The sequence below is a fragment of the Lolium rigidum genome, chromosome 7, assembly GCF_022539505.1.
Source record: "Lolium rigidum isolate FL_2022 chromosome 7, APGP_CSIRO_Lrig_0.1, whole genome shotgun sequence".
Classification (NCBI taxonomy): domain Eukaryota; kingdom Viridiplantae; phylum Streptophyta; class Magnoliopsida; order Poales; family Poaceae; genus Lolium; species Lolium rigidum.
Window position 1 is genome coordinate 198,905,515 of NC_061514.1, and position 18,844 is coordinate 198,924,358.

The following is an 18,844-nucleotide window of genomic DNA, read 5'->3' on the forward strand; positions in this document are numbered from 1 at the left end:
TTGCGTTCCTTCTACTGACACTTCATCTGCCAGTTCTCCAGCGGTTGCTGCTTCTGTCACTGGATCTTTTCAGAAGTGGCATTGATGTCTACGGGTGCTTCTATTCTTGTAGCCAGTGTTGGGCCTCCAAGAGCAGAGGTTTCTAGAACAGCAGCAAGTTTCCCTTAAGTGGATCACCCAAGGTTTATCGAACTCAGGGAGGAAGAGGTCAAAGATATCCCTCTCAAGCAACCCTGCAATCACGATACAAGAAGTCTCTTGTGTCCCCAACTGACATAGGCATCCCAAATGGGCCTGCCGAAGATAGTACCCGGGGTTTAATGAAGGCCCACTACCCGAAGAATAAGAAGATTCGGGAGCCCAAGATATATTAAGGAAAGTAGAGTTGTAATAGGAAGTGTTGTTTGTAATCTGGCGGGATGAGTTAGAAACCGTCCCGGACTACGTAACTTGTACAAAACGAAACCCTCGGCTCCGCCTCCTATATAAAGGGGAGTCGAGGGACGAAGAGATCATCGAATCATTGCTCACAAACCCTAGTTTTCATAATCGTCGAGTACTTTTCGGCTGAAACCTTCGAGATCTACTTGCCCTCTACTTCTAACTAAACCCTAGCCTATAATCCATAGGCATTGACAAGTTGACACCTTGTAACCAACACACCTAATACACTTGTCAGATGTATAGGTGCACTAGTTCGGCGAAGAGATAGTGAAATACAAGTAATATGGATGGATATGAGTGGTAATAGCAATCTGAATAAAATATGGCAGCGAGTAAACATGCAACAGATTAATAAATAAACGGAGTTTCAATGCTTAGAAACAAGGCCTAGGGATCATACTTTCACTAGTGGACACTCTCAACTTTGATCACATAATAAAACCACTCTACACTCTCTTGTTGGATGATGAACACCACTAATTGCGTAGGGCTACAAGAGCACCTCAATGCCGGAGTTAACAAGCTCCACAACATTCAATGTTCATATTTAAATAACCTTAGAGTGCATGATAGATCATTGCAATTACACCAAGTACTAACATAGCATGCACACTGTCACCATCACACTATGAAGGAGGAATAGATCACATCAATACTGTCATAGTAATAGTTAACTTCATAATCTACAAGAGATCACAATAACCTACGCCAAGTACTACATGATGCACACACTATCACCATTACATCATGGAGGAGGAATAGTCTACTTTAATAACATCACTAGAGTAGCACATAGATGATATTCAACTAGATCACAAAGAGAGATAGATGAACCACATAGCTACAGCAGAGCCCTCAGCCCCGGGGGTGAATTACTCCCTCCTCATCATGGAGACAGCGATGTCGGTGAAGATGGCGGTGGAGATGACTCCGGGGGCAATTCCCCGTCCCGGCAGGGTGCCGGAATAGAGACTTCTGCCCCCCGAATTGGAGTTTCGCGATGGCGGCGGCTCTGGAAGGTTTTCTCGGGTTTCGTCAATCGGTGTCGATGTTTTAGGTCAGGGAGGCTTAAATAGGCGAAGAGGTGGAGTCGGAGGGGCTGCGGGGCAGCCACACAGTAGGGGGGCGCGCCCCCCCTTGGGCCGCACCGCCCTGTTGTCTGGTGGCCCTGTGGCTCTCCTCTGGTCCCTCCCGGGTGTTCTGGAAGCTTTGTGGAATTCTAAGATCGTGGGCGTTGATTTCGTCCGATTCTGAGAATATTTCCTTTCTAGGATTTCTGAAACCAAAAACAGCAGAAAATAGCAACTTGCACTTCGGCATCTCGTTAATAGGTTAGTTCCGGAAAATGCATCAAAACGATATAAAGTGTGAACAAAACATGTAGGTATTGTCATAAAACTAGCATGGAACATCAGAAATTATAGATACGTTTGAGACGTATCAAGCATCCCCAAGCTTAGTTCCTACTCGCCCTCGAGTAGGTAAACGATAACAAGAATAATTTCTGAAGTGACATGCTACTTACATAATCTTGATCATACTATTGTAAAGCATATGAGATGAATGCAACGATTCAAAGCAATGGTAAAGACAATGAGTAAACAAATGAACCATATAACAAAGACTTTTCATGAATAATACTTTCAAGACAAGCATCAATAAGTCTTGCATAAGAGTTACTCATAAAGCAATAAATTCTTAGTAAAGGCATTGAAGCAACACAAAGGATGATTAAGTTTCAGCAATTGCTTTCAACTTGTAACATGTATATCTCATGGATAGTTGTCAACATAAAGCAATATAACAAGTGCAATAAGTAAACATGTAAGAATCAATGCACACAGTTGATACAAGTGTTTGCTTCTAAGATAGAAGGAATGGGTAAACTGACTCAACAATAAAGTAGAAGAATGGCCCTTCGCAGAGGGAAGCATGGATTACTATATTTGTTCTAGAGCTTATCATTTTGAAAACAAGAAACAATTTTGTCAACGGTAGTAATAAATCATATGTGTTATGTATAAGATATCCTATAAGTTGCAAGCCTCATGCATAGTATACCAATAGTGCTCGCACCTTGTCCTAATTAGCTTGGATTAACACGGATTATCATTGCATAACATATGTTTCAACCAAGTGTCACAAAGGGTACCTCTATGCCGCCTGTACAAAGGTCTAAGGAGAATGTTCGCATTGGATTTCTCGCTTTTGATTATTCTCAACTTAGACATCCATACCGGGACAACATAGACAACAGATAATGGACTCCTCTTTAATGCATAAGCACTCAACAACAGATAATATTCTCATAAGAGATTGAGGATTGATTGTCCAAACTGAAACTTCCACCATAAATCATGGCTTTAGTTAGCGGCCCAATGTTCTTCTCTAACAATATGCATACTCAAACCATTTGATCATGAAAATCGCCCTTACTTCAGACAAGACGAACATGCATAGCAACTCACATGATATTCAACAAAGGTAATAGTTGATGGCGTCCCCAGAAACATGGTTACCGCTCAACAAGCAACTTATTAAGAAATAAGACACATAAGTACATATTCTTCACCACAATAGTTTTTAGGCTATTTTCCCATGAGCTATATATTGCAAAGACAAAGGATAGAATTTTTAAAGGTAGCACTCAAGTAATTTACTTTGGAATGGCAGAGAAATACCATGTAGTAGGTAGGTATGGTGGACACAATTGGCATAGATTTTGGCTCAAGGATTTGGATGCACGAGAAGAATTCCTCTCAATACAAGGCTAGGCTAGCAAGGTTGTTTGAAGCAAACTCAAGTATAAAATGGTGCAGCAAGACTCACATATGAACATATTGTAAGCATTATAAGACTTTACATCGTCTCCTTGTTGTTCAAACACCTTAACCGAGAAAATATCTAGACTCTAGAGACCAATCATGCAAACCAAATTTTAACAAGCTCTATGTAGTTCTTCATTAATAGGTACAAAGTACATGATGCAAGAGCTTAAACATGATCTATATGAGCACAACAATTGCCAAGTATCAAATTATTCAAGACATTATATCAATTACCACATGTAGCATTTTCTGTTTCCAACCATATAACAATTAACGAAGCAGTTCAACCTTCGCCATGAACATTAAAAGTAAAGCTAAGAACATATGTGTTCATATGAACCAGCGGAGCGTGTCTCTCTCCCACACAAGCATGAATTTATTCTGAGAATGAAAATAACGAAACGAAAATAAAAGCACACAGACGCTTCAAGTAAAGTACATAAGATGTGACGGAATAAAAATATAGTTTCACTAGAGGTGACCTGATAAGTTGTCGATGAAGAAGGGGAAGGGGATGCCTTGGGCATCCCCAAGCTTAGATGCTTGAGTCTTCTTGAAATATGCAGGTATGAACCACGGGGGCATCCCCAAGCTTAGACTCTTCACTCTTCTTGATCATAGTATAGCATCCTCCTCTCTTGACCCTTGAAAACTTCCTCCACACCAAACTTCTCATAAACTTCATTAGAGGGGTTAGTACTCAAAAACTTTAATCCACCTTGGCCCTGTAGTGACACATTGAAAGAACTCAATAAAACATTAGCTACAGCTCTCCACGTCTAGAAAGCCTCACTTAAAGTCCACAAGAGACAATGCAAAAAAACAGAGACAGAATCTGTCAAAACAGAACAGCCAGTAAACACGAAATTTTAAGAGGTACTTCCGTTGCTCAAATCAGAAAACTCAAAACTAATGAAAGTTGCGTACATATCTGAGAATCATTCACGTAAATTGGCAGATTTTTCTGAGTTACCTACAGAGAATCATACCCAGATTCGTGACAAGCAAGAAATCTGTTTCCGCGCGAAATCCAAATCTAGCATCAACCTTCTATTAGAGACTTCACTTGGCACAACATTGCTATAAAATAGAGATAAAGAGAGGTTGCTACAGTAGTAACAACTTCCAAAACACAACAAAACAGTAGCAAAATAAACACATGGGTTATCTCCCAAGAAGTGCTTTCTTTATAGCCATTAAGATGGGCTCACCAATTTTAATGATGCACTCGCAAGACATAAGAGTTGAAGAAAAGAGAGCATCAAAAAGCAAGTTCAAAACACATTTAAGTCCAAACCACTTCCTATGCATAGGAATCTTGAACACAAATGAATTCATGAAGAACAAAGTGACAAGCATAGGAAGATAAAGCACGAGTAACTTCAAGATTCTCAACATAGAGAGGGACAACTTAATATTATTAAGATGCATATAACCATGTTTCCCTCTCTCATAATAACTTTCAGTAGCATCATTGATGAAATCCACAATATAACCATCACTTAAAACATTCTTATCATGGTTCATATGCATAAAGGTATCATTAATTTTGGCATAAGAAGAGTTCTTCTCATTAATAGTAATTGGAGCAAGATTATTATCAAGAATTTGAACATGGTAAACAAGTTGCATACTAAGGGAATTGTTTTTAGCAATACAATCATAACTATGACAAGTTTCATAAGGATAGTTATAACCTATATCATAGCATTCTTTATAATAATCATCAAAGATTGGAGGCATAGTGTCATCATAAGAAATAGAATAGTTATCTTTCACAGTATGTTCATCTGTGACCATACCATCGTTGTTACTAGAAGGAGATGTATCAAACATATAATGATCAGTAGCAAAAGGATTTTCAAACACCTCATCCCCAGGCTTAGAGCTTTCTATATCATTATGGGAGGAAGCATGGATAGTACTGATACTATGGCAATTATTAACATCATCATTTTCAGAATTAGTTTCCCAGAGATTTCCAATATCAAAAGTAGTGTGCTCTTTCAAATCATGATCACTAATGTAGGTAAAGGGCATAGGAAGATCATTGTACTCAGATTCATTATCATAATAATCATTAGGAGCAACATACTTACGGTTACCTATCGTTATCTCATACACGCGGGGATATGTCGTTACCTCTTTCTTTTTATTCCCCTTCTTCTTCTTCTTCTTCTTCTTCTTCTTCTTCGTTCCCTTCTTCTTCTTCTTCTTCTTCTTCTTCTTCTCCTCCTCCTTCTCCTCGTTCCCTTCTTTAGGAGGAAGAGGCTTGAAGGGGGGCTCCTCCACATAACCTGATTTATTTCCAGAAACAATAGAACAAACTTGGGAGGATTCCTCCTTTTCATTAATAAGTTCAAAACACACAGCGGTCCTATCATATTTTGGCAAAGTGTCATCCTCTAAAATATTTTGTATGTAAGTATTTGTATGGCGATTATCAATGCAATAAGAAAAACACCCATGCATGACATCATCAATATCAAGATCACTCATATGTAACAAAGAGATTTTTCTTGATAACTCTTCACACCACAAAAATAAAGTAAGTTCATCATGCCGATTAAGAGTAATTTCATCATTACAATACAAATTTGCAGCACTCATGGGGTGCGAATTATAATTGGAGGAGCATTGAAAATTAAAATGACCCACTTCATGACAAAGTTCACAAATAAAAGGATAGCTGGCACAAACTTTTTACCAAGATCATCTAGAGCCCTAGACCACTTTCTAGTTTTTTCATTCATATGGTGGATACAATATTCATCTTCGATTTGATTAATTCCACAAGGTCTATGCATTCCACAAAAATTAACATGCTTATAAGAAATAGTATTTTCAGAAGTTTGGGCATGCTTATTGTAATCATTAATAACAATTTCATCCTTCATGCAAGCATCTTTAAAAGGTTCATGATACTTATCAAAATTCTTCCTGGGCAATTCAAAATGAGAGGCAAAAGCTTTATAAAGATTTGCAACAACTTGAGAGTCAAGACCATAAGTAGAACTCATATTTCGAATTTTATGAGTATCCATAAAAGTTTCAATGCATTCATAATCATAATTTATACCTGACTCTTTACCTTTGTTGTTCTCCCATCCTTCGAGTATTCTCTCCGAATCCGATCAAGAAGGTCCCTTTTAAACTCTTCTTCATTGCGTGTAAATGATCCAGAACAAGTAGTATCCAGCAATGTTTTATCCTGAAAATAAAGTCTTGCATAGAAATTATCAATGATGATATTACCAGGAAGCTCATGAATGGGGCATTTGAGCATTAAAGACTTCAATCTTCCCCATGCTTGGGCAATACTCTCTCCATCATGAGGCCAGAAGTTATATATGCGGTTCCGGTCTTTGTGTATTTCACTTGGAGGATAGAATTTAGAGTAAAATAGAGGCACAATATCCTTCCAATCAAGAGAATCCCCATTCTTCAGCAGTTTGTACCAATGCGCCGCTTTACCAGACAGCGACATAGAGAATAGCTTCTTCTTCACTTCATCCATAGAGATACCTGCACACTTGAATAACCCGCATAATTCATGCAAAAACAGTAAATGATCTCCAGGATGGACAGTTCCATCCCCTCCATAGCGTTTATCCATAACATGTTCAATAATTTTCATAGGTATTTTATATGGAATACTTTCAGCAGGTGGATTTAAAATATCAGAAGCATCATTAAAGTTATCACATCTGGGAGATAAAGCATTATCAGAGAAAAATATTTCTTCCAAAGCTGAGGAGCAAAAAAGACTATTTTTATATAAACTAGCTTCCCCAAGCTTAGACTTCTCCATAGCATTAGCAGTAATTGCATTCATACTAATAACATTGCTACTATCATGCAGATAAGGTTCCATAGGTTTTTTAATTTTCGCATCAAACAATTCATATCTTAACTCGGAAATAGATTAAAAAGCTCATTGTTGTTTTCCATTATGCCTAACTAGTGAAAAATAAAAACAAGAAACAAAAAGATGCAATTGCAGGATCTAAAGGAAATAGCTTCGAGCACTCACACACCGGCAACAGTGCTAAGAAATAGCTTAGTAGTCGGAGGATGTGAATACCTTTTACCTTACCTCCCCGGCAACGATGCCAGAAAAGTGCTTGATGTCTACGGGTGCTTCTATTCTTGTAGACAGTGTTGGGCCTCCAAGAGCAGAGGTTTGTAGAATAGCAGCAAGTTTCCCTTAAGTTGATCACCCAAGGTTTATCGAACTCAGGGAGGAAGAGGTCAAAGATATCCCTCTCAAGCAACCCTGCAATCATGATACAAGAAGTCTCTTGTGTCCCCAACACACCTAATACACTTGTCAGATGTATAGGTGCACTAGTTCGGCGAAGAGATAGTGAAATACAAGTAATATGGATGGATATGAGTGGTAATAGCAATCTGAATAAAATATGGCAGCGAGTAAACATGCAACAGATCAATAAATAAGCGGAGTTTTGATGCTTAGAAACAAGGCCTAGGGATCATACTTTCACTAGTGGACACTCTCAACTTTGATCACATAATAAAACCACTCTACACTCTCTTGTTGGATGATGAACACCACTAATTGCGTAGGGCTACAAGAGCACCTCAATGCCGGAGTTAACAAGCTCCACAACATTCAATGTTCATATTTAAATAACCTTAGAGTGCATGATAGATCATTGCAATTACACCAAGTACTAACATAGCATGCACACTGTCACCATCACACTATGAAGGAGGAATAGATCACATCAATACTGTCATAGTAATAGTTAACTTCATAATCTACAAGAGATCACAATCATAACCTACGCCAAGTACTACATGATGCACACACTGTCACCATTACATCATGGAGGAGGAATAGTCTACTTTAATAACATCACTAGAGTAGCACATAGATGATATTCAACTAGATCACAAAGAGAGAGATGAACCACATAGCTACAGCAGAGCCCTCAGCCCGGGGGTGAATTACTCCCTCCTCATCATGGAGACAGCGATGGCGGTGAACATGGCGGTGGAGATGGCGGTGGAGATGACTCCGGGGGCAATTCCCCGTCCCGGCAGGGTGCCGGAACAGAGACTTCTGTCCCCCGAATTGGAGTTTCGCGATGGCGGCAGCTCTGGAAGGTTTTCTCGGGTTTCGTCAATCGGTGTCGATGTTTTAGGTCAGGGAGGCTTAAATAGGCGAAGAGGCGGAGTCGGAGGGGCTGCGGGGAAGCCACACAGTAGGGGGGCGCCCCCCCTTGGGCCGCGCCGCCCTGTTGTCTGGTGACCCAGTGGCTCTCCTATGGTCCCTCCCGGGTGTTCTGGAAGCTTCGTGGAATTCTAAGATCGTGGGCGTTGATTTCGTCCGATTCCGAGAATATTTCCTTTCTAGGATTTCTGAAACCAAAAACAGCAGAAAACAGCAACTGGCACTTCGGCATCTCGTTAATAGGTTAGTTCCGGAAAATGCATCAAAACGATATAAAGTGTGAACAAAACATGTAGGTATTGTCATAAAACTAGCATGGAACATCAGAAATTATAGATACGTTTGAGACGTATCAGGCATCATCGGCTGGGTCAGCTCTGTGGCTCCCGTTTATCGTCATTAGTTTGTAGTGGTCTTCTGGGGTCTGTCTCAGGAGACGTGTCTTTGCATTCATGTCAGGGTTGTAGGTTAGGTAAACAGATTCAGCTTCCCTATCCTACTAGTGCGTCTTTATCCCAGCGACCTTTTGATTTAGTTCATTCAAATGTTTGGGGTCCGGCTCCCTTTCCTTCGAAAGGGGGTCATCGATACTATATTTTATTTATTGATGATTTTTCGCGTTACACCTGGTTGTTTCTTATGCACTCTCGCAGTGAGGTGCTCTCTATTTATCAGCGCTTTGCAGCCATGGTTCGTACTCAGTATTCCACGCCTATTCGTGTGTTTCGTGCTGATTCCGCAGGGAGTATATCTCCCAGCACCTGCGTGGTTTTCTTGCTGAGCAGGGCACCCTTGCTCAGTTCTCGTGTCCCGGCGCCCATGCTCAAAATGGTGTCGCCGAGCGTAAGCATCGTCATATTCTTGAGACTACCTGTGCTATGATGATTGCCTCCTCTCTTCCGCCGCATTTCTGGGCTGAGGCTGTCGCTACGTCGATTTACCTCATTAACATTCAGCCTTCTGCTGCCCTTCAAGGTGGCATTCCTCTCGAGCGTCTTTCTGGTCGTTCTCCCGATTACTTGACTCTTCGTTTATTTGGTTGCGTTTGATATGTCCTTCTCCCTCCTCGCGAACGCACCAAGCTGACCGCTCAGTCTGTTGAGTGTTTTTTCTCGGATACAGTGATGAGCATAAGGGCTATCGTTGTTGGGACCCTGTTGGTCGTCGGATGCGCATCTCTCGTGACGTCACGTTTGATGAGACGCGTCCCTTCTATCCTCGCCCCACCTCGGGTACTTACCCGGTGGATGATATCTCTTTTCTTCTTTTTTCCGGATGCACCCCCTGATGTCCCTTCTCCTCCTCCTCCTAGTTCCGATGGGCCTCCTTCGGTGCCATCCTCTCCTCCGTCTAGTCCCCCTAGTACTCCCCGTTCTCCGGCTTCGGATCCTTCCGATGCTGTCCCTTCTTCCTCTTCTTCTGATGAGTTGTCTTCTGCCTACGAGCTCCCTCCTTCACGGCCTGTTCGTCAGCGTCGTGCTCCCGCCCGTTACTCTCCTAGTCAGTATGGTCTCTCTGTCGTCTCCGAGCCAACTTCTTATCGGGATGCCGAGCGTCATCCTGAATGGCAGCTTGCCATGGCTGAGGAGATCGCTGCGCTTGAGCGCACTGGCTCCTGGGATCTTGTTTCTCCCCCTTCTGGTGTTCGTCCTACACGTGTAAGTGGGTCTATAAAATTAAGACCCGCTCTGATGGATCTCTTGAGCGCTATAAAGCGCGTCTAGTGGCTCGTGGTTTTCAGCAGGAGCACGGCCGTGACTATGATGAGACTTTTGCCCCTGTGGCTCATATGACCACTGTGCGTACTCTTATTGTTGTTGCTTCTGTTCGACGCTGGTCTGTGTCCCAGCTCGATGTTCAGAATGCTTTTCTTAATGGCGAGTTGAGTGAGGAGGTTTACATGCAGCCTCCTCCTGGGTATTCTGTTCCCGATGGGATGGTTTGTCGTCTTAGACGTTCTCTCTATGGTCTCAAACAGGCCCCTCGTGTCTGGTTTGAGCGTTTCGCCTCTGTGGTGACTGCTGCTGGTTTCTCTCCTAGTTTTCATGATCCAGCACTTTTCGTTCACACTTCTTCTCGTGGACGCACTCTTCTTCTTCTCTATGTTGATGATATGATCATTACTGGTGATGATCCTGAGTATATTGTCTTTGTCAAGACTCGTCTTCGAGATCAGTTTCTTATGACTGATCTTGGTCCTCTTCGCTATTTTCTTGGCATTGAGGTTTCTTCCACTTCTGATGGCTTTCCTATCTCTCAGGAAAAGTATATTCTGGATCTTCTTGCCCGTGCTGCTCTTGGGGATGAGCGCACGGTTGATACTCCTATGGAGCTTAATGTTAAGCTTCGTCCTACTGATGCTGATCTTCTTCCTGATCCCACTCGTTATCGCCATCTTGTTGGGAGTCTTGTTTATCTTGCGGTCACTCGTCCTGATATTTCTTATCCTGTTCATATTCTGAGTCAGTTTGTCTCAGCTCCTACCAATGTTCACTACAGTCATCTCCTCCGTGTTTTTCGTTATCTTCGTGGCACGATCACTCGTCGCCTTTTCTTTCCCCGTAACAACTCTCTCCAACTCCAGTGCTACTCGGATGCTACGTGGGCGAGTGATCCTACGGATCGTCGTTCACTTTCTGCTTAGCTTCTCCAGTGTCAACCATTAGTCGATAACAGAATGAAATGCCACAATTAAGTTGAAAAAGAGAGTCATTTCTGTGTGTTTCTTGGTGGTTCATTTGTTGCTTGGAAGACGAAGAAACAGGTAGCAGTTTCCCGTTCGAGTGTTGAGGCTGAGTTGCGGGCTATGACTTTGTTGATTGCTGAGGTGTTACGGTGGTTGCTTGCAGATTTTGGGGTCTCTGTTACGACACCCACTCCACTTTTGTCCGACGATGACAGGTGCTATCGGTATTGCACGTGATCCGGTCAAGCATGAGCTGACCAAGCATATTGGTGTTGATGCTTTTTATACACGTGCTCAGGTGCAGGATGAGGTTGTTGCGGTTCATTATGTGCCTTCAGATTTGCAGTTGGCGGATTTCTTTATGAAGGCACAAACTCGAGCGCAGCATGATTTCTTACTCTCCAAACTCAGTGTTGTGGATCCACCATGAGTTTGAGGGGGGTGTTAGATGTATATATATGTATTGTAGTTTTCCCATATGTTAGGGGGCTTCCTACATATTTGCACCTGTACATGTACTATATATTGTGGCCTTTGGACCCCTGGTAATACAACAAGTATATTGCCCTAACAATAATCTCATGTTAAAACAACAACCTTTTATTTATCCTGCGCAAGTCAAAGATTTTTGGATGTCTGGCCAAAAAACTTGGAAAGTAAATTTGATCACTACTTAGTTCAACTCTAAAACAACAAATGCTAAACTTGAAACGCTCATTGTTTAATGCTAATGGTCACGATACTTTGATTTGGAAACTAACCCCTTTAGGTCAATTCTCCACCAAAAGTGCTTACAAGCACTGTTTTCATAATCTGCAACTTCCTCTGAGATAAAGGCCCAGGAGTGTGCCACCACTTATATCACTTCTTCGGCAGGTTTGGAGGGACAAACATATGACGCCAAGAGTACAAACATTTGCTTGGACACTACTTAGGAAAGCACTTCCTGCTGGTAAGAGGGCAGGCAGGTATTCAAAGCACATCAATAAAAATTGTTCAAGATGTGGCAATTTAGAAAATGAATACATATGTTGTTTTTGTGCCCATTCTCTAAGGCAGCTTGGTACTGTTACCCTTGGTTTATTAAAACTGAATTAATTATTGAGCATCATCCATCTATCCCTAAAATGATTAGTACCTTGCTCAGTGCGCAGCACCCAAAAATAAATGTTACTACTCTAAATATACATTTTGTGGTGTCTTCGGAAGGCACGAAACATCACTTGATTTTGCAGGCAATTAAGTACATCTTCCTAGGTATATGCAACAGCAAATGCAATAATCATCGGAACCAATCTAGAAGTCGACAACTCCATTCATCAGCAAGGACATAACAACACTCAGGAACAAAACCAACCGGCGTTACCAACTCCACAAGCGCAAGATGCCAGCTCCTTCTCTCGAAATATCATTAAGAAGTCGTTTGGTATCCATTATTTGGGCTCGGAATCCTGGAATTCATTTTGAAATTCCATAGGTGGGTTGTTTGGTTGCCACAGAATTAGACCGTCATTTCATTTATTAAATCCAGCAAAATGATGCCATGGGTAAACACGATTCCGAGCTGAGACATGTCATTTGCGTTTCTCTATGGAAGCCATTTACAAATTCAATATTGAATTCTGCTGTCATTTGTAATTCCCGTGGCAACCAAACAAGTGTTTATTTCTGGAATTACAATGTAAATGAAATAAATACATGTATTCATTTCAAAATTCTACAAATGAAATGAAAGCCCGGCTTCCAAACGACTTCTAAGCCTTAAATATCATATATGTGATGCACCATGAGAAAAAAGAACAGGTGCAGAGAACAACCAAGCTGGACTTGACGTCGTCGTTTCACTTACATGGCAACCAACATCACGTTTCCGCCTCTCTCCGTCAGCCTCCTCACCGCTGCAGGCTGAAACTTTTGGGCTTCTACTCGCAATGAAGCTAGCAGATATTCTACAGGAAGACCCCATCTTCTACACTGACCATTCTCGCACGAGTTCTGGATAGACCTACAATTATGTCTGCCTTCCGAAGATGCAGCGTCGCAGCTGGCCTGCCCTCTGTCAGTTAACTTGGTGTGCTTTGGTGGAAAGAGAGAAACACTCGAATTTTCCAAGCGCACCCTGCAAATCTGAATGAAATTGCAGCCAAGATGTTTGAGGAGGCCAATCTGTGGCAGGCTGCTCGAAGGACAGATTAATTGATGACCGAGAGAGAGCCGGACTGATCTACCCTGAGCACTTTGCCTTGGTTTTTAATTATTTTCTGTTATTTCTTTTTCCGGTTTCTAATTTTGGTTTCTAGCTTTCAAACCTCCTCAACTCTGTACACATTCTTCTACATGCAACGAAAAAGCAGCTCCGTCTGCACTTTCCTTAAAAGTAAGACGAACCAAGAAATCCAATTGATAGTGCCTGACGCAATATTGTTCATGTTCTTTTCTTTTTAGACTTATACACTTCCGTGCCCCATGATTCAAAAAGAGTTAAGCCAGTGACACGATGTGTCAAATCTTCGCTTGCAAGTGTAACATGCATACACACAAATGACACCAGAAACGAACAATAAACAAGGACACAGAGCAGCAGCACAACTAATCCAGAATATGTCAAATAACACCCAAACGCAACATCGCATCCATCATTCATGCATAGAACCAAGGCAGAAATTTCGTGGTTCCTAGGCAGGGTTGGACTCAACTCCACTAAACTCAGCAACATTTTCAACGTACTAGCTAGGCACCTATACAGTTCTCCAAGTCTAAGGACTCATCAGGACAGGGGAAATATGTCCACGGGATTCAAGGTGGTAGATATGCAGGGCGAGAGAGGCGTCGATCGATCAGGGGCCAGGCGTTGAGCTTAGTCGCCTGCCCTGAACAGGGTCAGCAGGGCCAGGAACAGGTTGATGACATCGAGGTAGAGTGAGACAGCAGCCCAGACATACTCGTCGTACGTGAAGCGCTTGATGATGTTGTCCGTGTCGTAGACGATGTAGCCACTGAAGATGAGCGCCGCCAGCGCGCCGTATATCATGTGAGAGAGCTTGCCTAGCGGGAAGAGAATCTGCATGGTAAAGGCATGATCAGTATTTGATTGTCAAACTGGGAAGACTGATAAATGGACAGCACAACCAACTAGAGAAGGAAATGCGAGCCGCATAGGCATCTGACCTGAATGAACCCAAACACGAGCAACATTATGAGTGAAGCAAACAGGAAAGGACCAAGGAAGCTGAAGTCCTGGCCCCTCCTTGCAGCCCAGAATGTGTAAGCAGTGAGGCTGAAGACAACCGCTGTTGTGAGAATTGCAGCCTCCAGAATGACCTTGCCTGAGCAAGTTAACAGACCATATTAGCAACAGGGAAAACTTCAGCACAACAAATAGCAATACATACATGACTTAAGAGCAGCCAAAATTAGATGCCAGATGAACTTAAACTTGATTTCTTATCGTGTCATGCATCTCTTTACCAAGGCAACTTTCATGCAAAATTGATGAGCCATTGAAGCGCTTGCATGCTAATGATATGGTGTCTCTTTATTTTACACATACAAGCCTTAATCGTATCCTAGACTCCTAGTGCATGAAGTATAAAGTGATGACTCACTGAAGACAAGCTCCTGTCATGCACACGCTAGATCGAACCACCCAAATAAAATGCTACAACTGCTGACGGAAACACAAATGAATAACAGATCTCAGAGTGCCTGACAACATAACTTTGTCTGAATCGACCGATTACAATCTTCAATCGCTATAATCAGATGAGATTAGACCAGCACATGGATAGAGTAGCCTTTATAACAGTAGTCTTCTATATTATGTGAAAACCCCTCTTGTAAAGTTTAAGCTAGTCATACAACTTAAATCCTCGCCAAAACTATGCTAGCGTAAGCAGGTTGGCTAACTGTTGCACCCAAAGTACCCTTCAAATTCATATTCATATTATGACAAGTTGACGACAATATTTATCTTATAATAAATTGCAAGTTCAACCAATGCTATATAAAAAAGAAAAGATACTGTTTACTAATTTTAAAATTCAAAAGGTAACAGATGAGAACAGCAAAGCATACTCAATGAAAGACCAACTTCACAATTGCTTCTGACTCATAAACACAGACTGGGGAAATGCATCAAGTATAGATTGTAGTCACATGGGCTGCCTGGCAGTGCCTATCATTTGCAATTTCGCATGACTATGGCAAATAGCAGCACATGTATCTCAGGACCCAGTCCAGACGCAATAAACATGCTTTCACGATAATAGTAGGAAACTGACCAATTGTCATAGAAAGTAATGGCACTAGTGGGAAATGCTGCAAATGGTTCTGACTCGGACAAGCATATCATAAAAGGCAATATATATCGTACATGTTTGGAATAAGCACGGACTAGGAAAATGCATCAACTACAGCCACATGGGCTGCCTACCTCTTGCTTGGCGATGGCAAATTTGCATCACATGTATTTGAGGACCCAATCCACACGCAGACAACAGGCTTCACAATAATAGTACGAAACTACCCATTTGTCGTCCAAGGTGAATATATAGCAAGCTAATATCAGGAAAATATGTACTGTAGTATTTGTCATGCGTCATGAATAACACAAGGATGCAAGTACAATGATAGAGGCATTATAGGATGATGATCTACATAAGCATTAGAGTGATTCAAGAACAAGGGTGGATGCCAGCAGGAGCAGAAGACATGGTGGGAGGGCAATTACCGCTAGTGAAGGCACATGTCATGCCCACGGCGAAGCTGATGGCGATGGTGAAGATGGCGAGCAGCAGCAGGTTGACTGGGTGCTTCTGGCGGTAGAAGTAGAGCGGGCAGAGCACTGGACACCAAAATTAGCAGCGATGTTCAGTAACAGATCATACAAGCTGATGCAGTTCACACAATCAACAACATGACACTCTAGTAACGCACAATTAGGAGACTGCATCGGGACGTTGCTGCAAAATGCAGCAGAATCATGAGTTGTAACCAGCAAACGGAAATGGCTTTGCAGGGACGCGACGACATCCACAATAATAGTACTAGCTAGGAAGTTACCCAGTTAACGAGGATTTTTGGTAGCAGATCATATAGACATACAGGCTGCAATTCGCACACAATCAACATGATCACATGGTAGTATAGCAAAATTACGAGACCGCATGGGGACGTTCCTAGAAAAATGCAGCAGAATCATGAGCTAACCAAGACAGGTAAATTGCTTTGCGGGGACGCGACGGCAACGGCATCCATACTCATACAGAGCACGCAAAGGGAAAAGCTCTTGGACCGTGTCCTTCCACCAAAGCCGTCTAGTCCAATCCACAGAGAATTAAATCGCACGAATACAAGTAGTGTCGCCTTGAAATTGGGTGGAATTACGCAACGACTGCAAGTGCGACAATACGAAGGGGATAAAATATATTCGACGGACCATATTTTGGACCGAAAAATCCGGAACAGCAAAAAATGCGGAAGCGAAAACGAAACGGGTTTAGGTGGATGGAGGCGCGTCTCTTACCGATGAATGGGAATATGATGAGGAAGATGTAGAGTCCGAATCCAGCGTTGGTGGAGACGAAGAAGTGCGGGATGGCGCGGACCTTGACGACGACCGCAGCGACGACGGCGGTGAGGAGTAGCTGCAGGGAGAGGATGACGTAGATCTTGCGGATGAGCGCCCAGCGCAGCTCGGGGCTCTCGGTCATCCCCGGGTAGAGCCCCCGCGTGGGCGCGGCGCCGGCCCCGGCGGAGGTCCCCGCCTCGATGTCGACGCCCTTCTGGTAGCCGAACATCTTGCCCCCGCGGCGAGGATGCCTTCTCCTCTGTGGGGGTTAGGGTTTTTGGAGGTGAGAGGTGGAAGAGGAGGAGGAGGGGCAAGCGGACGGAGACGGCGATGACGGTGCGGCCGAGAAGACTCGACTGTAGTTGTCGATTTTTATAGTCAGATGATGAGGAGGTCAAGTTTTTTGAGACGAATGACCGTGTCGAAGGATGAACGGTGGTTGAGGGGTTTCTCCACGGCTGCACGTTCGGCGTGACAAGTGCGTCAGGATGTGGACCCCGCATGCCAGCTGCAGAAGAGAGGCTATCCTGCTCTGCTTTGGGGCTCATGGTTTTTTCCTTGCGGTTTCGAAAGTTTTGGTTGGTCCAGCGACGCTGGGTCCCGGTAGGCGGCGAGCCGAGACGTTGTTGGATCTGTTTTTTTTGTGTGTGTGTACCGAGTTCAGCGGACCGCAGACGCGTTTGAGAAGTTGCGAGGTTGGCATGCGCCGTCAACGACGACGATGACTGTGCGGCCACGGAGTAGATAAAGGACAGCGCAAGAGAAGACGTGGAATTGGCAACCGCGTTGGACAGTTCGGGAAAGAAACCAATGGGCCGGTGGGCAACGTTCTGGGCCTTTAGCATCTCCGCCTTTTTTCATTTTAAGATTTGCTCAACCCACATCCTGCAGACAGCGAGGGGTGCTCCTATACACCGACCGGGTCGGTCCATATGGGTGCCGCACACCCCCAACCCGGCAGACGTATAGTGGGCCGGCCCAACTTCTCCTTTTCTGTCCTTTTTCGTTTTTTTTACCATTTTTTTTGTGAATTCAAATAATTACGAATTTGAACAATGTTCGAATTAGAATATTTTCAAATCTCAACAATTTTAGAAGTTGCACAATATTCGAATTTGAACATTTTTCGGATTTGAACAATTTTCAAATTTGAACAATTTTTATATTTCAACAATTTTCAAAATTAAACACTGTAAATTGAATATTTTTTGTGTTTGAACATTTATCTAACTTGAACAAATTATTGAGAACTTTTTTCAAGTTTTTTTTAAAATTTTTAACATTTTTAAATCTGCATGTATTCCAAAAATATGATTCTTTAAAAATTTGAACTTTTTAAGAATTTATCACATTTTCCAAAATTTAGAATTTTAATATTTTAAATCTTTAAAGAAAAATAAACAGAAAAAAGAAACATAACATAAATTGAAAAAAGCAGACGACCTGCACCTAACTAGGCCGGCCCGTACCGCGCGCGGCCGCCGACCTGGCCGGCGTATAGGATCTGCCGACATCGAGGGCGTTAGTTTTTTTTTTTGAGAATAATCGAGGGCGTTAGTGAATGGTGAATCCTAACACCGCATTGCTCTTTTTTGAACAAGGAGTGCCCCGAAGGGTCAGGAAGCTTCTCATTAAATCCAAACGGTGGAGGTACAAATTATTACAAAGGACCCATAAGATCTAATAAAACATATAGGTCCCCAGCATTTACAGAAAAGACCTCACTGAGAGATGGAGAAGCGCAATCGGATCCTTCTCTTTCTCCGTCGTCGAGCCAGAGGTCCACTACGCCGCCGTCATGCGTAGAGGCGGGGACGAAACCACTTGCCTCTACACAGTCGTAGTATGTGGTTGCGCCATGGTTTGGCCTTGGATGTCGGACGGCTGCCATCCGCCGCCGAGGTGCTGCTCAGAAAAATTGCTTCCCAACTCCACTGCTGGCAAATGCTTTCGCTCACCTAGTCGATGTTGGAGATATGCCCAAGAGGCAATAATAAAATGGTTAATATAATATATCTTTGTGTTTATGATAATGTTTGCATATCATGCTATAATTGTATTAACCGAAACATTGATACATGTGTGTTATGTAAACAACAAGGAGTCCCTAGTAAGCCTCT

At 42.6% G+C, this 18,844-nt stretch overlaps 1 protein-coding gene across 1 annotated transcript; it reads right to left on the reverse strand.

The window, feature by feature from the left end:
* Positions 1-13,716: 13,716 nt before the first annotated feature.
* Positions 13,717-17,112, reverse strand: LOC124674202 (protein LIFEGUARD 2-like). The gene is made up of 4 exons (XM_047210241.1): positions 16,680-17,112; positions 15,885-15,998; positions 14,324-14,481; positions 13,717-14,216 (listed from the first exon to the last, which is right to left on the reverse strand). Exons 1-4 carry the CDS (start codon positions 16,951-16,953, stop codon positions 14,013-14,015), a joined length of 750 nt encoding a protein of 249 aa, XP_047066197.1. The 5' UTR covers positions 16,954-17,112; the 3' UTR covers positions 13,717-14,012.
* Positions 17,113-18,844: the final 1,732 nt, after the last annotated feature.